The sequence below is a fragment of the Astyanax mexicanus genome, chromosome 13, assembly GCF_023375975.1.
Source record: "Astyanax mexicanus isolate ESR-SI-001 chromosome 13, AstMex3_surface, whole genome shotgun sequence".
NCBI classification, from domain to species: domain Eukaryota; kingdom Metazoa; phylum Chordata; class Actinopteri; order Characiformes; family Acestrorhamphidae; genus Astyanax; species Astyanax mexicanus.
The window spans coordinates 29,783,273-29,809,807 of NC_064420.1; the positions used below are offsets into that span (position 1 = coordinate 29,783,273).

General features: G+C 36.9%; 2 protein-coding genes across 5 annotated transcripts in view; both read left to right on the forward strand.

Annotated features, from left to right (window-relative positions):
- Nucleotides 1–8,980, forward strand: part of phf20b (PHD finger protein 20, b) — a 36,278-nt gene extending 27,298 nt beyond the window's left edge. For both annotated transcript variants that reach the window (XM_015606211.3, XM_007250756.4), the window contains 3 exons: nucleotides 2,160–2,565; nucleotides 4,167–4,386; nucleotides 5,879–8,980. In XM_015606211.3, coding sequence (XP_015461697.3) covers nucleotides 2,160–2,565; nucleotides 4,167–4,386; nucleotides 5,879–6,024 — 772 coding nt within the window. In that variant the 3' untranslated portion in view covers nucleotides 6,025–8,980. The remainder of the gene's footprint in view (nucleotides 1–2,159; nucleotides 2,566–4,166; nucleotides 4,387–5,878) is intronic.
- A 4,269-nt stretch (nucleotides 8,981–13,249) lies between these two features.
- ndrg3b (ndrg family member 3b) overlaps nucleotides 13,250–26,535 on the forward strand; it is a 106,636-nt gene continuing 93,350 nt past the window's right edge. For 2 of the 3 annotated variants that reach the window (XM_007250757.4, XM_007250758.4), the window contains exon 1: nucleotides 13,250–13,370. The gene's annotated coding sequence lies outside the window, so the exon portion shown is untranslated. The remainder of the gene's footprint in view (nucleotides 13,371–26,535) is intronic. The other variant, XM_049486345.1, reaches the window with a different exon arrangement.

The window sequence follows — 26,535 nt, forward strand, 5'->3', positions numbered from 1 at the left end:
GAACTTGCAGTAGACCTCAAGGATATAGCACAGATGCCTTACAACTCCATTCCACCATGGACCCTCAAAAAACCCAGTGTACTTCTAGACCTCGCCAGTGGAAAGAAATCAGACACCCATCCAAACTTCTATCTTCAACAGTTCATGGACATTAAAGGAAAATTCCCATCCCACCTTTTCATTTACACAGATGGTTCAAAGACTGAAAACAAGGTATCAGCAGCAGTGGTAGCTGGAGAACAGGAACTACGAGTAGACTTACTGCAACACTGCTCAATCTTCACAGCCGAAGCCTACGCTCTCTTAATGGCAGTTGACCACGTCATCACCACAAGACAGCAGAAATCCATGATCTGCTCCGACTCCAAATCCTGTTTACAAGCACTGGACAACCTCAACACAGGTCACCCCCTAATCAACACCATTCTGAATAGATTACACAACCTTTCAAATGAAAATATTAATATAAAATTCTGCTGGATACCAGGACATAGTGGCTTCACTGGAAATGAAAAAGCAGACCAGGTAGCAAGAAGAACATCAAAGGCCGAAACAGCGAACTGCAAACTCCCACCAACAGATATAATGCCCCTAATTCACAAATACATCAAAGAGAAGTGGCAAGATGAATGGAACACCCAAACAAACAGCAAACTGTACGAGCTCAACCCCAAAATAGATCATTTTACCAACGCGTATATAGACAATAGATGGGATCAAGTTATTTACTCAAGATGCCGCATTGGCCACACCAGACTGACGCACTCCTTTTTACTGAAGGGCGAAAGACCCCCACATTGTGATGTGTGCCAACGAACTATTACTATAAAACATATATTAACCGAATGCCCAAAATACTTACCTACAAAACAAAAAATCTGCCTGTCAGATACACTAATGGACATTTTTAACAAAGACAATGCAAACAAAGTACTGAACTTTTTAACTATTACCAAACTGAGAGTCCACATCTAAGGACGAGATCATAGAACCTTGTGAATAAACAATACCTATCCTGCCACGAAATAGCTGATGAGCTGATGTGGCGTTAAACTCAACCAACCAACCAACCAACCTTAAAAAGTCTTAAATGTCTTTAAATTAAAATCCTGGTGATTAAGGTCTTAAATTTACTGTAAATTAGCTGTAGGTGTTAAATTTTCAGACAGTGTGTTTAATGCCTGTGGGAAAACATAGTGGCTCACCATAAACATCTAATCCGGGGAGATAAGTAACGTTGGCGTTATAATTTGTATAATTTGTTCTCTCTTTGCATACAAAAAATTGAGTTTGAAACTTTTTCTTCTTTACTGCCCACATATTCCTGTTGGTCATTGATGTTGACATGATATTAAGCAGTGCATTTACTAGAGGGCAGTTCAGAGCACAGTCAGGTTGTGATATATATTTAAAAAACAGTGTAAGAAAAAAAATATATATCCCATATATTTTATGTTCTATTATAACAGGTGTTAGAAATTCGGCTTTCAGGAATCAGGAGACAGCTTGAGAGATGACTTGAGTTTATTCTCGTGCAGACAGAAAATCTACACGGGCACAGCTTAGTTGATCGTTGCTCCCTCTGTGTCCGCCTGACTAGTCCATGTGACTTGTCTGTGTGAGACTCTCTAGACTGAACTAGACTCAACTCATTTAGACTGAACTACTAAGACATTTCAGCAGGACTTTACATCAGATGGTCGTCACCTTGTTTGGGGTTTCAAATTATCATATAAATGATTTATAAACAAAGGAGGCAATGTTGACTATCTGCAGAGTAGATGGCCATCAACTATCTTCAGCAATGATATAAGTGTAAAGAGGAATAGGTGGGTAGGGAGTGAGTAAGTTTAGAACCTATGAAAAGCACAATTTGTAATTGACAAACTCTCAATGTTGAAAACTTAATAAAAGTACAATTTGTTGTTGAAAGAACCTCTCACAGGGTTTTATATCTCATGTAAAGGTTTGGACATCCCAGTGTATTAATGTTCATACAGTTATGTATATTCTAATGCATAATTACTGTTTTTCCCAATACCGGATGTCCAAACTTTTGCAGAAGACTGTATAATCAAAATTGGTTATACAGGAATTAGTAATAAGCAGATCAGTACTGATTCTGAATAATTAAGGATCATGTTTTCCTTCTCCATTAGGACACAATCCCACCCAGATCTGAAGTTGTGGCGGCAGCCCTGGAGGTCGAACGAGGGTGTGCGCAAGAAATGGACGAGTGACTCCGGAATTACCACACCTTCTCCCCCCTCTCCTCAAGCATCAGACCCAAAGGATGGCGAGCCTGAGTCACCGTCGCCAGTGGGGACCCCCTATTCGTTTCACACCTCCTACATCAGCAGTGAGCACTGCTATCAGAAACCGCGTACATACTACCCGGTGCTGGAGCGGCGGCTGGTAGTAGAGACTCGAGGAGGTTCGGAGCTGGAGCACAGCCTGCGCAGCAGCGAGGATCTGCTGGAGCTCGCTGAGCATCGATACAGTGCCCCGCTGGAGTACGACCAGTGCAAACTGCAGCTGGCTGACTGCACCATCGGCAGCGCTAAGGTGAGAGTTATCTGATCTGTGAATGAGGTAGGGTTGTGAATCTTTGGGAATCCACAATTCGATTCAGAATCGATTCTTGGGGTCAGGATTCAATTTTTTTCTGATTCTTTCAAATCGGTTGGATTTCTTTTTCTTCATCCTCCATACTTTAGCGGTGCAACACCAAACACCGTAACATGACACTACATGCCCCTCTGTAGCCTAATAGGGAGAGGCAGTAAAAGCAACAACTTTCCCTGTCCTGTTGCTGCTGTCTCGCGATACTAACCTACTGTCTCGCAGAGCTTTTTACTTGTTTCGCGGAGCTCATCTACTGTCTCGCGGAGCTTTTTAACTGTCTCGCGGAGCTTTTTCAACTGTCTCGCGGAGCTCAGTTACTGTTGCGTGGAGCTTTTTAACTGTCTTGCAGAGTTTATCTACTGTCCTGCAGAGCTCTGCCACTGTCCTGCGGAGCTCTTTAACAGCTAAAAAGCATCGCGGTACAGTTAAAATGCTCCGCGAGACAGCAGCTGCACCCTAAAAAAAATCAATTTTTTGAAATTGAGAATCGATTCTGAATCGTTTAATGTTAGAAACGCGATTCAAGCTCGAATCAATTTTTTCCTGCACCCCTAGAATGAGGGTTTTATAAAACAAATATTGAATACAAGATGTTAATTAAGCTGAAAAGTATATGAATGCAGACTAAGACAACAATAAATAAAAAATATATATTTCTGATGGTGTTTCACCATTATTGCTGCAGCTTAGTCCAAGATTAGATTTATTTTACCTGGCAATTAGTATTTTAACATAGTATTATTTAAAGATCCTCTAAACCCAAACCATATTTTTTTTTTTAATTAATAGCTTAAATGTGTTCCTTTTGAAGTAATGAAACACACCAGTCCTGCTTAAAAAAAAAAAATTGTAAGCTTTTAAAAAAAACGCTTATATTGTGAAAATTACTTTCGCCTCTACAGCACCCTCTCAGGTTGAACTGTGCTATAGGCGTAGATGATGTTTCTGTGTATTTTGGTACACAGACACATTCCAATATGCAGATCAGTCTATTAATAATACCACCACTAATAATAAAATTAATATCACCACCATTATCGGAGGCATGCTTACTGCTGCAGCTCAGCCTATCAGCTCTCCTTCCTACGCTGCCCCTAAACCCATACATCACCAAGTGTCCCTCCCAAACTACACCTTCCAATTTTTATATATATATATATATATATATATATATATATATATATATATATATATATATATATATATATATATATATATGTATGTATATATATATACATATATATATATATATATATATATATATATATATATATATATATATATATATATATATATATATATATAATATTTTCAAATTTGAGCTGATGAAGTCAGCAAAAATAAGGGGAATTAATGCCTATTTAAAAGTGTCAACATTTGTATCTTGTATCTTTGTATCTTTGTATATCCATCATCAGTGATTGTTTATGGACTGATGTGATCTGTTTGACATTGGTCCAGGTTACATATTATATTTTTAGGACCCAGTACCAGTACTAAGTACCAGACCTTAATGACACTCAGTATGTTTGTGTTGTCAGGAGCGAGAGTGTCGTATGAAGCTGCTGGCAGCCGCCGAGCGAGAGAAGAACTGTGTTGTCGAGATAAAAGAGGAGGAGCCTGACCCCGTGACCTGTGACGTCAAGCCTGATCCTGATCTGCTGCTACACCAGCAGTGGCAGCTGAACCTGCTAGAACACATCGAGGCCGTACAGGAGGAAGTCAGCCACAGAATGGACCTTATAGAAAGGGAACTGGATGGTAAGCAGCAGGGTCACCGGTGACATGTATTAGTTTTTGCATTAAAGTTTAGATTGGGCCCAAAAACTTATCCGAGGCTGTGCACATAAAGCAGTAATGCACATGATTCATTTAAAATAATTAATTAATTCTGTCCAACGCACAGAATTTTTTTGGAGCAATTCGCTTATGGTAAGAACGTGATCTGGTCTCGATCTGAACCAGCTATAAAATATACTTTTTTTTTTTTTTTTTTTTAATGCATTAAACTGCTGATTAAGCATAGTTTAATTTGATATATTAGGCAGATAATATGCTGTCTCTGCTGCTGCTCCATGATGTGTACACACTAAGAGCACGGTTTGTGCTTCGGTCAGTGCTCACACCTGTGACACTCCATTTAATACATGCGGCTGCACGTCACATTGAAAACACTGTGTTTACAAGCGTTAAAGCAGCTTTACAATGCACAGATATACACGCTGGAACACAAAATCTTTTCGCTTTATTTACTTTCTTGCAGAGACTGTGTGCTCACGTGGTTTATTGGTGCGTTTAGGTGTAGAGGGAGAAAACACTCCAAAACTGATCCAGACCATAGCAACAAACAATGAATTTTGAATAAATTCAAGAATATTCTACTGCAACAAAATAATAATAAATATTAAAGTATTATTTGGTATAAATGTAAGACTTTTGCACATTCGGTCGGAAAAAAAACAAAAATTGTTTCATAAACATGAACTTACCAAGTAATTTGTATGAAATAATAATTTAACAAAATAAAAAAATATATATATATATAAAAAAAACTAAGGTGCTTTTTTTAAAATATGATGAGGTTAGGCACACCTCTAAGCTAGATACCTGAATATATATTTTACTTTTTATTTTATTAGCCTTTTTTGCAGTTTTACTTTGCTTTTCTATTGTTATAACTTTTTATTTTGTATTATTTTAGGTTATTTTTATTCTTTTTTTGTTGATTCTCAATTACTTAAGTGGTTTTGTTTACTAATTTCTTTTATTTATTTATTTAATTTTACTTGTGTTTTAATGGATCAAAGTTGCTACATAAAGATTGTAATAATAATAATAATAATAATAATAATAATAGTAAGCTAGATACATGCTTGTAGGGACTGTGTTCAGTCTACTAATACTGTCAGTGCAATTGTTATGAACCCTGCTATTGTTGATTTAATGTGCTTTTATTCATTACTTAGCTTTCAAATGAAATACATGATCATGCATGAAGTTTTTTTTTCCGTTGCTCCAGAGAAAATTGAAAGAATAATAGTGTTGGTTGTGTTAGACTGATAAAAGCTTAGGGGGAAACGACAAAAAAGGAACGACACCAAAACGGAGGGGAAAGGAGTATAGGAGTATCTGCTTATGAGTTATGAGGAACCTGTCTCCATATTTGGCACTGTTTTAGTTACTGTAGGACATCACTAAAGGACATATTCTGTTCATTTTAATGCTTATGCCTGTTTTATTTTTATCTCCTCAGTTTTGGAAAGCTGGCTGGACTACACAGGCGAGCTGGAGCCTCCGGACCCTCTGGCTCGGCTGCCTCAGCTGAAACACCGCATCAGACAGCTACTGACTGATCTGGGAACTGTTCAGCAGATCGCACTCTGCTCCTCTTCCACATGAGGGCGCCAGAGCACACGGCTGATATTCAGTGTGAAGAGACTTGAACCCTGAACTGAACAGACACTGTACTGGTATTGGTGGTGAGGCGCGGTTGGCCAACATGTTATGCTTCTATTTTGATGGCACGTCCCATTCACCAGTCCTCTGGAGGAAACTCCAGGCCAAACGAATCAAGCCATTACAGAAAAGCAGAGAGCGAGCCAGCGAGACGGAAGGGGAGAGTAACTTGAAATAAGCTTGGCGGTAGGTTAGAGACTTGAATGTATATGATGAGGGTTGTGGTCCATTTTTGGGGCATAAATTACTCATAGTTTAGAATTTCTTGTTTTTTTTTTTTTGGGTTGAGAATGCATCTTAAAATGAGGGTAATGGCATTAAATGCAATGTAAGAAACATTTGAAACTTTTTTTTTCCAAATTATGGAAGCTTTTGTTTTTGGCACTTAGGATTATAGTTGTTGGTTATCAGCATTATAAATATTCAATTGTTATAATTTTGTTTGATTGCAGACATTATTATGCAAAAGGTATCCTCCTGTGGCTCTGTAGGGAGAGAAAGAGAGAGATTTGTGGCAATGGCAATGGGAAGAGTTTTGTAGCTGTTTTAAAAAGGAACAAAAAAAAGAGAAAAGAAGTACACATGAAATGTTAATATGAAAATATATTTTAATCTGAAAAGTAATTGCATCTTTCTTCTATATTTGTACTGAATAGACAATGTAAATTGCCTACTGTGTAATAATACTGTTTAATCCATGTTCCAGACAGTTTCTGCTTGTTAATTTTTGCTATAACATTTGATCTAAACGGCAATGTTATTAACTGTGAGTCTGCATTCATATTAATAGTAATAATATTAATAATAGGACATTTATCCTTAATCTCTTGTGAATACTGTAGTACTGTTGTTTCTTTCATGTCTGCCTCTGTTTGGTTTCGACATGATGGCTATTGCTTGTGTTTCCTGTGAATGCAAATGTTTTTACTGGTGTATTTACCAAGCACAAATGGTTTTCAGATTTTCATATGGAAAAATGTATGTCATTTGTTCCCCATTTTTCTCTCCGTTTTAGGATCCTGAAACATTCTGTACTGTCATTTCCAAATGGGTATATTTTCCATGTTTTACGTTTTCGAGGCTTTAGCTCTCTTTTTTTATTTATTGTAATTGAGAATTTAAGTTATTGGTTTTGCTATATCTTTGTTTTTCTTTCATTCATTCATTCACTCGATCAGTTATGTATTCTTTATACAAACCTGTTTTTTTTTTTTTTTTCTCCTCCCCTCTCCCCCCAACCCCCCCTTATTCTGCCTGACCCCAAAGCTACCCTGCCCTGCACATTTTACTGGTAATCAGATTTGTTTGGAACAAGGGGAGGTAAAAGAAAAGACTGCTGCTTTATAACAAAAGTACTTTTCACCTGTTAAATCGTCCCAGAACACATCAGAAGGGAAAGGATTTGGACAGTCTGTATAATAACCAGTAAATCTACATTTTTAGATTCACCAATAAAACGATCCTGCTATATAAATATACAGCTCTAAATATTCCGTTTCTGAATCACTTTCTCTGATTTTGCTATTTATAGGTATATTTATTTGCAGAAAACAAGAAATGGTCTGAAATAACAAAAAGATGCAGAGCTTTCAGACCTCAAATAATGCAAAAAAAAAGTTTATATTCAATAAGTTTTAAGAGTGCCGAAATCAATATTTGGCGGAACAATCACAGTTTTCATGCATCTTGGCATGTTTTCCTCCACCAGTCTTGCACACTGCTTTTGGATAACTTTATGCCACTTCCTAGGGCAGACACCTTCAAGCAGTTCGTGTCATCATCAAGACACTTATATTTCATAATGTCATAGCGGTGTAAGAAGATAATGATGTATCAAAGTATCACAATATTTTTTTGTTTGTTTTATCGTTTATATGTAACGATTGGTGTCTAAAAGTGGATCGTTTAGTGTTTGTTTAAATTCTGACCACTAGATGCCAGTGTTGTTCTCTGAGATCTTGGACAGCCAAGAGACAACCTTAATATATCATTTATCATTTTCTTAAATGGTGTAGAAAATATTAAACAAAGCTGATTAAAAGTTCATTTTCAACCAAACACTATTCTTACTATTCTCAGAAATGTACTACCACTTGACAGATGATCATGCCCATGATCAAGAACAGAAAGTGATAAAAGTGCAGGGCAGAGTGCCTCCAGGAGCAGGATTGAGAAACGGTTCTTTAATCCCTGTTGCTTTACTGTCTGTAGTGCAGAAGTTGTGGTTGAGTGTGTGTGTGTGTGTGTGGGGTTGTTGGCCCTTGTTCAGGTTATGATGAGAGAGCTTGTCTGTGTCAGGGGAGCAGATGGTGCCACAGTGTGTGGTTAGTCAGAGAAAGAGAGAGAGATGTGTTCTTTCTCTCCCATCGGATGTAATATTTTGTTTTTGTTTTGTTTGTTTTGGTTTTCCCTCCACAATATTTCATCTGAATATTTTACAACCTGTGCCTGAGCTCGCTCTTCAGTTTCAGACCGCCATATTCAGACGCACACATACACACCTTCCCGAAAAACTATCTGTCTTGAGTGTTTCTTGAATACATGTTCGGCTTAGCTCCATAAATCATAAAAGGGCAGATGTGGTTTAATTTCATTTTTTTTTTACTTTGTTGTTTTGCTTTTCTTTGTGCAGCCAGTAAATGGCCTGTTCTCTGTATTTTCACTTGAATTCGCTGTAAGTTGTGTTGCATGTCTGCCCTCCTGCAGTAACAATCAAATACAGTAATCATTCAACAGCAAAAAATTGATCTTGATTTCTTTTGTTTCTTTTGCTTCTGTTTTGTTCATTTTGACTTTTTCAGTGAGTATCATTTTATCTCCTGGGAAACTGGAGAAGTTCTCTGTTACAACTATTAATACTTAAAGTGAAGCCAAGAAAATAAACTTGGACTGGCTTGTACTTCCAGTGTTATATTATTATGCACATCACTTTCTTGATAGTTTTTTTTTTCTCCATAGGTAAGATAAATCCATAGGTAAGACCATTAAGGATTATATATTTCTGTAGTAAATAATAAAATGATCAGGATGTATCATCAGAAGCATGCTCAGATTAAGCACCATCAGCTTGTGACAGTAGAACTTTGAACTATGTGGAATGTCATGGTAATCTGTGTGGGTCGGTTTAGCCTCAAAACCTGCCCACCACTATTCCCCAGTTCCATTTCCACTCCCTGGTTTGCCAGGTATAGAACACAACAGCGCACAAACAGTTGCACCCATAAAAACCACACACACAGTAGACAGCTGCTTGCGCTATTATTTTGTGCACATGTGTCTCATCATAAAGCTATAGCTAGTTATGCTAAGTCAACACTCTAAATGGGTCTTTAGAAGACATTAGCTTTAGAGCTAATCTACAAGTGCAGGAATACTCCGCTTTATTGGAACTTCAGATCTGCCACCTTTCAGAAATGCAAATAAGTGATGCCCACAACTTCTCTTTTAAGCCATGACGATTACGGCAGACTCAAGTCAAATCAAAACATAAATATATAATTTTAAATCTTGTATATCTGCATAAAATATATATATTTTTTGCATTTTATTTACATATTATAAACTCTACTCCTCCCACAGCTTTTGAGGTGGAAACGCAGAAATGTGCACAATCATATATATTAATCAATAATAATTAACCAATGAGTAAAGCCAGGATGACTTAAATAAAATAATGTATCAACTATGTAGGTCTATGTATTTGGGTGAACTTTTGCAGGAGGAAATTAGAAGTATTTGGAGTGAAAGCAATATGACATGTCTAACCAAGTACACCTCCTCGTCATCACATAGGCTAAAGTGCGTTGGGAGACAAATATGAAAAAAAATGAGCGTGGTGTGTGATTGAGTGCAGCAGAAATGAGGGCTGTGGATAAAGACAGTAATGTATTGTAAATGTAAATACTTACACTTCTTAAGCACGAGTCAAACTGCTGCTAGCCTGCGCATGTGTGTTTGTGTATATGTGTGGAGACATGGAGACATTTTGGAGTCGGCAACCATGCGCCCCCGGTGCATTAATTTACACTGAGGAAGGAGTTCAATAAACCTAAAACATTCACAACCAATTTTTACCCGTTTTACACACGTTTAAAAAAAAACAGCAGAGATGTAATGATTCAGGACGCTGTTACACATTACAAATATGTGCTTTCATGCTATCCGCGTTTATGCTTTCTCAGCAATCCGCATGTTCGCGCCCACACATACAGGTCCTTCTCAAAAAAATTAGCATATTGTGATAAAGTTCATTATTTTCAAGCCTTTTATTGTTTTAATATTGATGATTTTGGCAAAAAAGTAAAGAAAAAAACAAAAACCTCAAAAAAAGTCAACCTTCAAATAATTATGTTCAGTTATGCACTCAATACTTGGTCGGGAATCATTTCGCAGAAATGACTGCTTCAGTGTGGCGTGGCATGGAGGCAATCAGCCTGTGGCACTGCTGAGGTGTTATGGAGGTCCAGGATGCTTTTATAGCGGCCTTAAGCTCATCCAGAGTGTTGGGTCTTGCGTCTCTCAACTTTCTCTTTACGATATCCCACATATTCTCTATGTGGTTCAGGTAAGGAGAGTTGGCAGGCCAATTGAGCACAGTAATATCATGGTCAGTAAACCATTTACCAGTGGTTTTGGCACTGTGAGCAGGTGACGGATCGTGCTGAAAAATGAAATCTTCATCTCCATAAAGCTTTTCAGCAGATGGAAGAAAATTGAGCAACAGTTTGCGACTTTTGACATTGATGTGACGCCGTACAGGCGTCCGTTAGTGCGCTGAAACCTCTATCGTTCTGCTCTTTGTTTTATTGCTCTACGTTTAAGCCCGTTTTTATAAAATACATTATTTAATTTTCTTAATCTTTTTGTAATGTTCCTAATGTTTGCTTGTTATTATAATTTAAAATAATAAGCCTCAGAGGTTGGTAAAGAGAAAATTGGGGAGTAAACAACACACCAGAGAGGTCAGGAATAGGATTGTGGAGAAGTTTAAAACATGCTAAGGCTACCTTTCAAAGATCTTTCATAAAATTATTTATTTTATATACCCCATGATGCAAATCCACATGAGCTGTTCCTATGGAAAAATAGGCAATGGACTGGTGATACATGTAACGTGTTACAAATCTTGCTTGGGAAGATGTGAATAATAGTGAATGATATAATTTCAGAATTTGGTATATCGCTAATGTCCACTGTGTTATGAAGCTCCGAGTAATGAACCTTTTTTGATTCAGTTAGGAAAAAGGCTTCAGTGCTTTAGAAAGCCTCGGTTGCCATCTCTACTATTAGTCGTGCACTGCACACATGTGGTATTTATGGAAGAGTGGCAAGAAGTAAGCCATTGTTAAAGCAGCAGCCCGTAGTATTTTGTTTGTAAACTGAAAGCAAAAGCATTTATGAGTGGAGAAGATATAAAATATTGTGTTTAACGTACCAGTGCACTGGAACGACCATCCCTGCTCTGCCTAATATATTTATTCTAAAAACTGGGGTCTCGGTTCACGCACTTTCCCCCCTAGTAGTAATAAAAACCAGAAGATAGGAGGATGCGTTCCTCTTTGGAGTCTTGGTTCCTCTCAGGGTTTCTTCCTCTCAGTCTGAGGGAGTTTTTCCTTGCCACTGTTGCCACTGTGCTTACTCAAACTAGACTATTTAAACAATCAAAGCAGTCTCAATGTGCTGTACTGTCTGTTGGAGCAGGAGAATTTCTCGTTCACAGATAGTCTATTAAGAAACTGGTAACAACTATATTTTTTCATACAACTGTTTCTAATAAACATTTTAATAAGAATATGAATAAAATGTTGTTTTCATTTGTTTCAGAACAATAATAACTTCAAAACAACTTTAAAAGTTGGCTTGAAAAAGTGTGCTAATAATGTTGAAAGTTTTTTAAAAGTTGCTCCTCTATCTGTTCTATCTTTCACTGGGGATACAGGTTGTTAAATGATGAATCTAATTAATAAACAGAGGCACCTGTTTTATGTCTTATGTCAGTATATCTAGATTTAAGAGGCTTTGAAGGGTCTTGGTTGTAACTCACTCGCTTGTTTATGAAGATTCTCCACAAGGGGGAGTTAGTAGCACTTAAATAGCTTCAATGCTGCTCCAGAGATAGTGTGCTTGTTTATGAGCGACTATAGCTCATGTAAGGAGGATAATATACAGTAAAACCTACAACACTAACAGTCTTGTACAGTCTTTAGATCATAACCATGTTTACCACGTTAAGTTGTCTTGAGTTTCTCTGCAAATATCAGGGAAAACATCAGGGAACATCAGACACTGAGAGTGGATGTGGTAAATCTATTTCACCAGGGTTTAGTGAGTAAACAAAACACTAGCGTACACGTGTAAGTGTGTTGGTAGACTTTGTGAACTTCGTTTAATGCGAAGCCCTAATTTCTGACTGTGTCCCTGAGATGTTCATCACTTTACTAGAAATGACTGAACTGTGAATGAATCATACACTTAATAAAGCGATTCTTTCCGTGGAATCAAATCCAGCCAACCAAAGTTTTAGAAGAGGATTATATAAATGTATACTTTATTTACATGGCCCTATTCTTGCCATTATTGAAATAAAATGGCTTACCAAATGATACATTTTTCACATTTGAGCTTATGTCACAAACAATACAATACTTAAATTGAAATCCTCTGGAATATAATTAAGAAGATGGGTGATCACAATTTTTTGCACCAGGAGTGCCATAAAGTTATCCAAAAGCAGTGTGTAAGACTGGTGGAGGAGAACATGCCAAGATGCATGAAAACTGTGATTAAAAAACAGGGTTATTACTCCAAATATCAATTTTTGAACTGAATATGAATATGAACTTGCTTTCTTTGCATTATTTGTGGTCTTTTTCTTAATTCAGCATTCAGCATTTCTCATATTCTGCAAATAAATGCTCTAAATGGCAATATTTTTATTTGGGATTTGGGAGAAAGGTTGTCCGTAGTTTATAGAATAAAACACCAATGTTCATTGAAACATGTACCTATAAATAGCAAAATCAGAGAAACTGATTCAGAAACTTAAGTGGTCTCTTAATTTTTACTAGAGCTGTGTGTGGAGAAGATTCACTGGTGTTCAAATGAATCGGTTCAGTGAACTGCCTCGCGCGGCTCGTCATTGGCTGAGCGTGGCGGTGTGGCTCCGCCTCTTCCCGCGGAGAGAGAGGACAGAAGAGAACAGAACTGGAGCGGAGGGCAGAAGCTCCACCAACTCGCCTGGATAAACACTTCTCTCTCAGCGCTCCTCCAGGGCTTTTTATTCACAGACGGTAAGTGTTCTGCCGGTCTGTTTCTTTACGGGGCGGCTTCTTAAACCTCTGTAGTGTTTATAAGCCGGTATGTGAGTGAGCTTTTCGCCTGAGAGTGAAGCTCAACTGACACGCGAGCCTGGCGCTTGGTTGCTAGTTAACGCTAGCTAACCGTTAGCCAGTTCCCATCTCCTGCAGGTTAGCGTTAGGTTAGCTAGTTAACTAGCTTTGCAAACCTGGATAACGAACGGGCTTTACTCGGAGGCGTTTTTCTGTCTATATATATATGAGTATGAGGTCTCTCCTGAAGCGCAGGTTAGCTATGTGAAGCTAGTTACATGTGTTCGGTGGATCTGTGGCTCTTCTAACGAACCAACCAAACAGCTTAGCTGCGCTTCTCAGACTGTATCAGTGCAGATGCTAGCTAACGTTAACTATCTAACCGACCTGCCAGACTGCTTCAGCTGGAATTTGCCCCTTTATGGAATATGTGTCGCCCTAAAGCAACAAACCATTGTTTATAAACCTTATTTTTGGTATTTATTGTTATTTATTTAAAATACAATGCACAAGCCGTATACACGTCCAGAAGAATGAGTCGTGTAACTGGGTCAACTGAAGACCACTTCAGTTTCTGAATTAGTTTCTCTGATTTAGCTTTTTCTAAATATATGTGTGAAATAAAATTAACATTGTTGTTTTATTTTATAAACTACAGGCATTTCTCCCACATTCCAAATAGTCATTTCGAGCGTTTATTTGCTGAAAATGAGAAATAACAAAAAAGAAGCAGAGCTTTCAGAGCTCACATAGTTCAGAAATCAATATTTGTTCATGCATCTTGGCATGTTCTCCTCCACCAGTCTTACACACTGCTTTTGGATAACTTAATGCCAACCCTGGTGCAAAAATGTAAGCAGTTCAGCTTGGTTTGATGGCTTGTGATCATCAATCTTCCTATTAATTATATTCCAGAGGTTTTCAACTCCTCTTTTTCAAGTGGTCTCTATATATTCATATTAAGTTACTAGTTAGCTAAACACTTTTTTTATTTTGTTTTTTCATAATTTGCTATTGCGCACTTTTATGCAGGTAAACACTCCTGAATGTTTTAATGCTTTCTTGCTCGAAATGATCTGGTTCATATGATCAGTTTTTTAATAAAAAAATATATCCACAGGGAGAAGCTTTCTAAAATAATATTTTTTTCTCCCAAAAAATGAGGGTGAATACAGTTGCTAGTTTTAGTAACACTGTTTTTTGTTTTTTGGTATTGTTTGAACCAGTCGTTTTGGTGCTATAGATGTTGTCTACTTGTAATTGAAGCTCTCTATATGTTGCCATTGCTAGGGTTAGAAAACCTAGGTTAGTAGGCAGCCTACTTAGCTAAAAGTTGCAGCGTGAGCTATCTTAACAGCTTTCCTGACCCTGTGTCAGTTTAATCTGCAGAGTTATTAAGCTTGAGGTGTTTTTGAAACAAAAATGAAATCGTCAAGTTTCTGTAATATCGTTATATGTTATACAATTCTAACCTAATGATAATATTCAGTTTTCACGCTTCAGTTGCACCCGTACATGAATCAGATGCACAGGTCCATAACCTACAATATATGCAAAGTATACTAGTACATCTCCAAAATTTGAAAATTATTGAGAAGTTACTTTATTTCAGTACTTCAGTTCTGAAATGTAAAACTATTATATTATATAGATGTGTTACACACACAGAATTATCTATTTTAAGTCTTTATTTCTTTTATTGTTGATTTATTATGGCTATTTTATCACTTTTGGCAGTGTGCCAAGTCCTGCTGAAAAATGAAATCTGCATTACCATACAATTTGTCAACAAAATAAGCATGAAGTGCTGTAAGCTGTTTCGAAATGCAATCAGATCTTTACAACAGTGCACAAAAATCAAGTGAAAAACCTTCCCATGACAGTAAGAAGAGTTACTCCAACATAACATTAATTTTAATACCGTTCATTTTGGAGGAGACAATGAGCAGATGTCCCAAAGTGCTTGTCAATATATTATATCTTTTTAATATGAGGTTGAAGGTACATCAATTAACGATAGTACCCATTTTTTGAGACAAAGTTCAAATTTTACATCAACATTTTTACATGCTACCTACACTACTTCAACTCTTCATTTCAGCAGTCTCTATTGTTACTGTGTACCTTTGGTGTCTTTGCCATATGCATTTCAGGTGTGGGAAGCTGTTGTAGTTAAAAAGTGTAGCTACCAGCTACCATAAAGCAGGTGGAGTAATGTAGGTACTATGCAGTGGAAAAGTGCTATAAAAGGATTATTTTCTCATGTTTAGCCTGTGCAACCCAGATGATGTGATTTCCCCAGTGTGATGTAAAGTTTCATTAATGTGGTTTAATTAACAAGTGGTAATAAATAGAGCCTTATTTCTCCCATACAAACACATTGACCTTCAGAATATCAATCCACACTTAGTTTTGGTTTGGGGGATGTTAAGCTACATCTCTTTAAGTGCAGTATTGCTAGTCTAGCCATCAAACTGTCCACAGACCATAATTTCCAAGGACAGTCAGGGCTTTGTCAGTGGATGCACAGTGCGTCCAAGTGCATTATCCTTGCGTGTGTCTGATAACAGTGCTGCTAACCCCATTTCCCAAAATACTAGGGAATCAACAAAGCACTGGCAAAGCCTTTTGATTAGTGACAGCGGTTGTGGCGTCCAGATGGCCTAATACGTAAGCTAACCTCTTTGCAATGCCCGGTGCAGGACACACTTCACTTTAGGCTCATGTAAAGTCAGATGCAATGCCTGAACAGAGGGGCTAGGATTACAAAAACAAATGCTTTTTGAAGCCTCTACTTTGTTTTCTTCGCTTGGACGGCCTACTTCTTTGTTTTTAGAGCAGTGCAGCTTCACTGTGTGCTCCCACACTTCTTTATCGCTTGCTTTATTGGCGAGAATAAATCACGTCTCATTCCTTATTGTTCCATTGCCACTGAGAGGTATTGAGCTTCAGAGCTTCTTTGTTATGGATGTACAGTAGTAAAGACAAGTTGATTCATGAGGCAGAAGGGTAATGCTTGTGAAAGAGGGCCGGACACTAGTGTAAGGTGGAGTCATTGCCATTGATATTTACGACTCTTGCAGCTTATAGAAAGCAGGCCTGCCTCACCCACTGCTTTAATGAGGACCTTGAATATTCTTCAGGACATGGTAGGGAAAATATGTTTTAAAGTGCAGTAGTTGTCCACACTAACTAAAACTTTCACACAATGCACAAATAGAGGGAGTGGGGCACCATACAATACTTATATAATACCATATAGTAGGTATTGTTTATTTAGTCTGAAGTAATATTTGCAAAGCATCTCTACTCAGGCTAAATTAGTACCTTGTATTGTCTGCTGCTGTTTATGGCTTGCTTCAACCTATATTTCTGGTGATAGGATCCTGCATGGAAAGCCAGGTGTAAACACATTTAATCCTACTTTCTACAGGAATGAAGCTGGGAAACACTGATTTTCTTTTGTCTTGCATGTTGGTTATTTGGCCAGTGTCCAAGTTAATTAAAACTGCTGGTAGCCTATTTTTATCTGCTTCTATTTATGTTTTAAGACAAAGGCCCCATCCTAATCTGATACATCGTCAAAATAAATAACGATTAGTAGGGATGTAATGATGTATGAATTCTGTGCCGATGCTGGTATCCGATATTGCATGTGTGTATATATTCACTGATATACACATTTATAACTTTCAGAGCGTCACAAACCCTGGTACAGCTAATAAAAATTACATAAAATCAGCCTAAATCAAGGGATGTTAATGTAGTATGTTTTAGTAAAGAATAATGATGTAGTAGTGTGGCCAACATCATTTGCTCCTTTTCCAGCATTCAATGAATATGTCTGCAAATATGGGTTTAAAATATTGGAGAAATCGGTCAGTGCTGATGTTTAAAAACAAAAAAATAATTGATGATAGTGATACAATTCCAAATAGGTTGGAGATGGAACGTTCAGTGTTTTTTGGACAGATCACCGATCAGATGATCGTTTTTCGGAGCCAGATGCCACATTACCACATTAATGCTATCAGGCAAAATTGGCCATTTTGTCTCATTTCAATCACTTAAAAACTAGTAATTTAACTCAAATAAACAGTTTCCAGTAGAGATGTATGTGTAGATAATTATTTCTAATGATTTGTTAGGTCTACTGTTAACTGAAAGATGCACTGTTGAAAGTGGTATCTCTTTTTTGTCTTTGTCTGCATTCAAACCTGTGTCAACACATTTAAGCTTCTGTCAGGTTCCAGCAGTCAGTCTCACACCTAAGTGCATTACCCTTTAAAGCAGGTCAGGTTTTAAAGCATGTAAAAGAGCTCCTGAAAGTAGGACTGTGTTGGAAGGGAGGAGCAGACATTACCTTACCAGTGCAGATTATTGCAGTATTACACAGGATATGACGAGACTCCAGGTGGCCTAAGCTTTACTGCAGCTGTTTCTGAGAATAAGCCCTTCACTGGTTAAATATTATGTTATGCACTGTTGTTAGTTTTTGTTTGTAAGGGTGTGCTGTTTTTAATAATCATTGACCGTGTAAGCAGTAAATGAACTTTCATACTGCCAATCAGTATTCTAATTGAAGGAGGATATGTGCAGAATTAATTATTATGGGTGAGTTAATTAAAAGTAAACAGCTATTTCGTGGCGGGTTTGTCTGAAGCGAGTAATATAAGAATTGTGAAGGTGAAAATCAAACATCTGAGCAGTTTAATGCTGTCTAAATGAGCTATAATGTTGCCATCAAGTTATGTTAGAAATATCATATTTACAAGATGAGTGCAAATAGCTTCACATATTTAACTAATTCAATTCATATTTAGAAATATATATGACCTTTTATTAACCTCATATTTTCAAAGGGGCTTCAGGTAAAAAATATTTTAAAGGCAACTGCCATCTTCCTCTGTTTTTTTTTTTGTTTTACTTTACATGCTACTAATAATATTTTTTACAGAAAAACATCACGCCCATGATGGACATGCTTTGCTTTTTTTTTTTTAAAGTTTGTTTAATTTTTAAAGAACTCTGGAGTAAAATTTACTTTTGGTGTGGTAAAACATGATAAAGTATGTAATCATGTAAAGTAAAGTAAAGTATGTACCTTTTGATGAATAGCACACCTCCGGTCTCCCACAGCGCTCCGAGATCCAGAAAGTTTATGCCTGCCTCCTGGCGCCAGCTGGTACGCTATGCACGGTCTATATATATATGTATATATATATATATATGTATATATATATATATATATATATATATATATATATATATATATATATATATATATATATATATATATATATATATATACATATATATATACACACACACACACACACACACACACACACACACACATAGACCGTGCATAGCTTACCATATATATATATATATATATGCGCGTCTGTTTTTTTTTTAGTTCAGTAATGGCAGTGCTATAGCTAAAGCTAGCATTACAGGATGTAAACAGAGGTTTTAATTAGGTTTTTGTTCACTTTTAAAGTTATTAATGCTTCGTTTTAAATGTCAGAGCCCTATTTCCAAAAATATTTCCAACCAATATCACTTGAACAGAAATCATGTTTTACTTACAAAATGTTTTACAATTATTTAGGAACCATTTCAAATTTGTCAGCCATCTCATTACACTTTGTCTTTTTTGTCTTCCTAAAATATTTTCACCACAAGTATCTTTCTTTAGGGGCGTTCCCCACCAGTTCAATGTTGATTGGCTGATTGGCTCTATGATAAAAGGTGGGACTTTATTCCCAAACAGTCTCTGTGCTAAGCATAGTGTTTATAACCGATTTTACAGCACATACATTTGCTGTCCTAAAAATAACTTGAATATTGTCCTGTATGCTATTTATTTTTCGCTGTGGGACAGTGTTAGTTTGTTTTTAACTAAATTGACATACTGGTTTATTCACATAAATTGGCTTACCTTCCTAACCTAAACATAATGGGCAGTATTGTTTACAGTAAGCCAATAATTTCACACAACAGATCATTTTAAACGACTTTACTCATGCCTTAATAGCTAAATGGTGCGGAACATCTAAATAATTTGTGGAATTCTCTTTCATCACCAGCCAAGTGTCAAATATGGGTAAATTGCTGAAAAATGCAGCCGCTGGCCTGACTGCTTTAGGAATTGCTGCAATGCTGGTAATGCCAGGCTTAAAGTTCTGTGTAGAAATGGGCATGTCCGGTACTGTCCACTGTTCATGGCCTGCTGACAGACTGTAGCAGACTTTTGGAATAAAATCACATAGTACATGTTGGCTGCATTCATTGTTGTATACGGAGACCCATATGGTGTGAGTATCAGTCTGGAACATTGGGGAGAAAAAAAGTGAGAGCAAGAGTGTCTGTAAAATATGTTATGGATGTGCACAGAGCTGAATATTGAGTGAATGTTTGATACTAATAATAGATCTTGTCTTCACCTAGCTAGCTTTTACAGATACTGGCACCTGCTGCTCATCAAGCAATGGGTACAGGCAGCTGGATGCTAGGGGTGCACTGAAATGAAAATTCCATGCTAACCCTAATTCAGAGATTTGAGACTCCTTTTATCCCCTAGCTAGTTTAGTCATAGGCCTGCCGCAATAATTAATTAGGTTATTGACTTATCATATAAATTTGATAATAAAACTTGGCGTTAATCGTTTTTGTAGCCCTTGATTGAATTTTTGTGTTTATTTGCATGTATTTAAGTGGATACTTTTAACCAGGAAAGCTGTTCTGTTCTCAGCAACGTGGGAAATTTCTGGACCTTCACTCACACGTTGTGTGCACTTTGCAGTACATTCCGATTGGAAAGATTTTGTCAGACAATCAGATATGCACTCTATCTATCTCAAACTTTAACTAGAGCTGCTGCTGAATGTCGGAATGAGACTTATGGGAATTAGACTCATTCCCCAGTCTATCACTCCAGCACATCTCTCTGTTAGCACATCAGACAACTGGTCTGTCTTTATGTGGTAAAAGTAATCTGATCTGTGAAAAAACAGGAAAACCAGGATTCTTCCTGAACACAGAGTTTGCAAGGATATCCCCTAATGTGATTGAACTGGTATGTCGAATTTTCTTGTATGATTATAACTTTTGTACTTTGTCATGGCTGGTGTTTTTATCTTGAAAAATGAGATGTCGTAACTGGGTGATGTGTGTGATGCACAAGTAAAGGTGAAAGAGCTTTGGTCAGAGTGTATTAGTGTTTTATCCCAGTAAAATAGAGCAGTAACTACAGCCCTTTTAAATATATTAATACTGTAGCTTGAAGGATTATTTGTAGGAATGTATTTGTTGACTGGAAAAAAAGAAGGGAATTGTATCTGATTTAAATACGGTAATGCCCCCTAATGGCTTCAGGAATAACATATAGTAAATTGATATTAACCTTGTATCTAACTTGTGCAATAGAACTATATTATAGAAATATCTTAACTAAATACTTAAACATTAAGTATTTCAGTTTTTTTTATAGTGTTTATGGAACTATTTATTAAAATATTTAATTTTGTAAATGGAACAGTGTTAAATTGTTAGCGCATCTATTTTTTAGGTCTATTGTTTACATTCTTTAGCTATTTTTCTAATAATAAAGTCTGATTTCTTCATATATTGTGTAATTTTGTGGGACAAAGTAAACCCAATCGTAATAAAAGCCTTATTTCGAAACCTTAGTGTTTTAAATTATATATACTCCTAACAGTACAGTATCCCACAAACCTATATTAAAGCCCAGTCATGCAAAAAAATAATAATAAAAAGAAATTATAAAAAAATAGTGATATACCGTGAAACCACCAGTATCCTTAAAAAAAAATGCCGTGATATGCATTTTTGTCCATACCGCCCAGCACTAGTTGCAGCCCTACTTACTGCTCAGTGGGCTTGCTGGTGTTGTGCTGAATTCTCTCTGGTGTGCATATTCACAATCTTCTTGATAGAAGCTGAGATAATCCACTTTAACTTACTTTCTTACAAATATGCAACAAAATTTATGGATATCTCAGTCACGCTTACATACATAGCGACACAGTGCACGCTCCCCAAAAGGGGGTCCTTTTCCTGACTGGTGCTGAATTTAGTACACCACCACCATATTATAAAATATAATTTTAATAATAAACCATAATACACAATCCACAAACAATATATTGTGCAGCCTTAACACAATGTTTTTGTTTTCTCTCTCTGCACACTTTTGTGTTTATATCTAAAATCAATTTTTATGACTTCAGTCCTGCGATTCCATTCATCTTCTCTGCATCACAGAAATCACAGAGCCCTATGTAGGTTACTGAAATTTTCTGAGGCTCTAGAGTTATCTGTTCTTTTGCAAACGATAAGCAGTTATGAGAGGTTACATTTTGGGGGTGCTGGTGTAATAAAAGCTTGCATGCAAATATTTATTCATTTATTCAGCAGCTCACTTCATTCTCCAAGTTTAGACTGCTTTCTAAGCATAATGTGAAATGAATTTTTATTTTACGAGCTGGGAATATTTTGAACTGAGCTGCACGGAGATGCTTTTGTTCAGTGTTTCTCTTGCAGTGCAGAGTTCTCTGTGTTATTTCTGCTCTAACACACCTCTCACCTCTCTTATTCTCAGTTAATTAACAACCCCACCTTGAGCTGAGTCAGGTGTGGTAGAGCAAGAAAACACACTATTATGCAGTGCAGAGGGGACTCCTGGAATGAAGCTGGGAAACACTGCTAATTTTTAGTCTGATTTGTTTGTTAGTTGGCACGTGTCCAAGGCCAAACTGTTTCAGAAAATGAATAGTCAATTAAAACTACAGTTAGCCTATTTTTTGCCTGCACCCATGTTTAAAAACAAAGTTAGCCTAATCATCAGTTCTCTGGACTGCTTATTGTTAGGAGAAAATATTAATACTTTCAAGGACTGTGATTGGGGAGGGTGACATGGCCCTAAACTAAAATCATGGTATTTCAGGATATTTTTGCAATAATGATTGCAATATGACATTCTTGGCTTAAATTAAGTTCAAGAATATTACTACAACAAACGTAATATAAATGTTTAAAAAAAAAAAACGTTGTCTATTTTGTAAACGGTATCTTTCCAAGACCCTGATTTTGTATTAAAAAAAATTAACAAAATTAAAATGCAGCTTATTTAGTGTTTGCATATAAACTGCATATAAATAAGTAAAGTAAATACAGTAAATAGCAAAACAAATACAAAATGGATTGCTACAATCTTTGATTCCTTGGGTAGAGGCAGTGTGCTGAGTACCAAGATGAGCGCTTTGTTATCATGCTTCCCATGTCTAGAAAGATTGGTGTTATGGTGTGAAGTTTAGTTTCGTATGCTCGTACGCTTGTTCAACATTGATATTTATTACAGGCGCTTTAACAACCCAGTGTTACGTAAAAAAGTCCTGCCACCAGTTACCTAACCTTTTCTGAAATTAACACACTGGTGTGTTATTTTAACAGGATGATTGTTGTCCACATACTACTGCTGTCTTAAGAGCTTGTCATTAAAACACAGATTCTATGCCTTTGCTAGTCGCATTGCCAGACCTTTTTCTGATTCCTTCTCTCCCTCTCTCCCTCTCTCTTTCTCTCTCCAAATTGAAAATGTGTTTGACCTTTTTCTTGGGGAAAGTATTGATGGATTTGTTTTCCTCATAATCAAATCTTTACCTGAAGCCTAAACACACAGATCCACGTCTGTCTAAACACAGAAACCTGACTTTTAAAAAGAATAGGCTGAAAATTTCACATTAGATGTGAAAATATCACAGTTCCTAATGTAAACAGCTTTAACATGACACTGACTACTGTCTACTGTTCCATCTGTTAACCACAGATTTATTATACTGCCAGCAGCAGATACTAAATATAAACACAAAAACTAAAATGAGTTATTATAATTTAGATAAAGTGCAAAATATATATTTACATACATTTTCACTAAATGTTTTACATAAATTCATCATTATTTTACAGTTTTTTGGCAAAGATTTATGACTAAAAATAAAAGTCATAACCCTGCTGCAGGGGAAAACAATATTTTACAGTTGTTGTTTTTTTTTACAGAATATTTTAGACTTCATCAAGGACCTGCAAAGAAAAAGTCTTATTTTGTGATATTTTAAATCATATTTTAGAATACATATCTTAAAGTAATGACCATTAAGGACCTGCAGGGAATAACTCTTATTTTACAGTTATTTTTAGAAAATATTTACAGTGTAATTAATTTAAATATATGTGGAGAACTGTTGTTTTTTTTGTTGTTTTTTTTTTAATTAAAATATATTCTTCTTACTATGTCAAGACTTTTAAATGCATTAAAGGTTCTTCAAAGAAACACTGTTATATTACACATTTGATAGAAGATTGAATAGTTTTAATTCAAACATTTGCCATAAATAAGCAAAAAGCTGTATAGCAAAGAATGGACAAGAATTTTATAGAGCACATTACAGTGTTTATGATGTTCATTAACGCCCCCCTTGGTTCTATTCTTTTACATCCTAATGTCGCTGGTCTGCGTAACACTTCTGCCTTTCCTTGGTATTGTTCTGCAGCTTGAGACCCCTGCATTTGTGAATAGAAATGTTCAGACTCCCACAGGTTCATTTTATGAGTACAATTAATCTGTTTAAATGGTAGAAGCATCAGGCACAGTACCGTCATGCTAATTTGATTAGAAGAACAAGCTGTTCTCAGGTGTTGTGCTGCTTTAAGCTTTAACCATCTACTGAGCTACTAATAGTCAGATTATTTGAAGTTTAGTATAATTTTGAATATATATATTGAGACAGTCAGTGATCGAGTATAATATTAAATGAGCTATTTTCCTGTAATTCCTTTGTCTTTTATCTGCTTAATTTTTGTTAATATTAGGGCTGTGAATCTTTGGGAATCCACAATTCGATTCAGAACCAATTCTTGGGGTCAAGATTAATTTTTTTCTAATTATTTCAAATCGGTTGGATTTCATTTTCTTCATCCTCCATACTTGCAACAACAAACACCGTAACACGACACTACACGCCCCTCTGTAGCCAGAATTGATTCTGAATCGTTCAATGTTAGAAACGTGATTCGAGCTCGAAACAATTTTTTCCTGCACCCCTAGAAAGCATAATTGAGTGGTTCTTTCATTAGACGTCTCTGTAGGTTGGATGATTGCATTACTTGAATGCCAGATGAATCTCCCCCCTCGGGGCAATGGCTTTACTAACCCTACAACGGTGCTGATTTTTGTCATTTCCACACTAAAATATCTCCAAACAAACATTTTACTAATTTTACTCAAAACAACTGATAGTTTCACTAACTAGCTTAGTCAGTTACAGACTGGATTTACTTTAGCCTTGTTCTTCACGTAAAACCTCGGCAGGTGCTGATTAAACTGGCTTAATTGTGCAATTTATTTGATGTGACTTTGAAGAAATCTTTTTATTTGACAAGTTCCTATCGAAAAAGCCAAATTACACTGACCATGATTTCATTGCCCACTGGTTCCAGCATCTACCAAAGCCTCCAGTGCAGGTGCTTTCTCAAAACGGTCTGAAAGACCTGCTTTGTGCAGCTGAAGGTCTTTTCCACAGCTTCTTTTCTCGCTCTGCTGCCAAGGAGCATGAAGCTTGCCAAATCCTCCCACACTTTTTGTGTGCTGTAACCTACATTGATGCGTCCTCTGTGGGTTTTAAACATCAGGACATGTGAGCATCTCCCTGAAGAGTTCAGGATCTGAGAGACGCTCTTCCTGCCATTCAGTGTTTGATCCCATAGAGACCTTCCTACTGACTCTGTGGAGATGTTACTCACCTCATCCTGCCTCATCCTCATCACTATGCCAACAGCTTCCCAGGGCGACGGCTGTTTTGTGTTTGTTCATGCTCTTACTTTCCATTGGCTTTGCACTAGAGGTGTGCCAAAAAATCGATTCACATAAGAATCTTGATTCTCATTTACTACGATTCAGAATCGATTTAAAATGTCCCAAAATCGATTCTGAGGGGCGGGTTTTGGACTGATTTTGGGCTGGGTATTTTTGTTGGACCTGGCAACCCGCTTGTCCCTTCAAACCGAGGTCTTCCAGACCCACACAGAGCGTAGTAGGTGTTTGAGAATCACCGGTAAGATGGCAGAACAAGCACTATATTACCTTAGATTAACGTGTAGTTTTAATGTTTTATGGCAGAATGCTTCATAACAAGCATAAAAAAGATCGCTAGTAGTTAGTTTCAGTAACTGTTAGCTAGCTAACAAGCTAACTTTCCAGTTCCACCTTAAATAACGCTACAGGTGGCAGCAGGCTGCAGCATTTAAGGCGGAACGGAAAAATAAAATAAGCTAATCAGAGCTAATTTCAGCTCCTCATCACAGAGGAATTAAGGAATGGACAATATGAATTAATTTCTCCACCTCCTGCCCCCTTTCTGAAGAAATACAACGACCTTAAATTAACTAGTTAATCAGCAGCTGCTCCTGAACTTTAGCGCTCCACTGCTATCATCACATCAGCCCAGCAGCGTCACCTACACACCACCGCTAGTAGCCTGGTAATAAAGCAGTGTTATTTATTATTTATTTATTGTTCATTAACGTCATTGTGATATCCCAGTGATTCCTCTGTCACTGAGGACCCACATTCCTGCACATACTTGCTCCAGGACCAGTGTATATTATGGAGGGTTTTTTTTTCAATAAGATTCATAAGCCAGAAGCAGAAATTTTTATAATTCAAATCGTTTTGAATCAAAAATCGATTTTGAATCGAATCGTGGCCCCCAAAATCGGAATCGAATCGAATCGTGAGATAGTAATCGATTCCCACCCCTACTTTGCACCTCATAAGCCTCTGTCATTCCCTGGCACCTTCTATTTCTGGTCGAGTTCCTCTGGGTGACTGCCGCATTCTCACTCTCCTCTGGGCAGCTGGCCAGGAAGAGAAGTGTCAGCGATGAATGGTGGACATCACCCTGACCCCAGTTGTGATCATCTGTCTACTCCAATTAGATCATTTTCTATTATTTTTGGATGCACTCAAGGAGACTGTAGGGAAGCATCGTTTCAGAGCGTTGGCAGATGTGCAGTGGAGTTGGTTCATCAATAATAATTGATG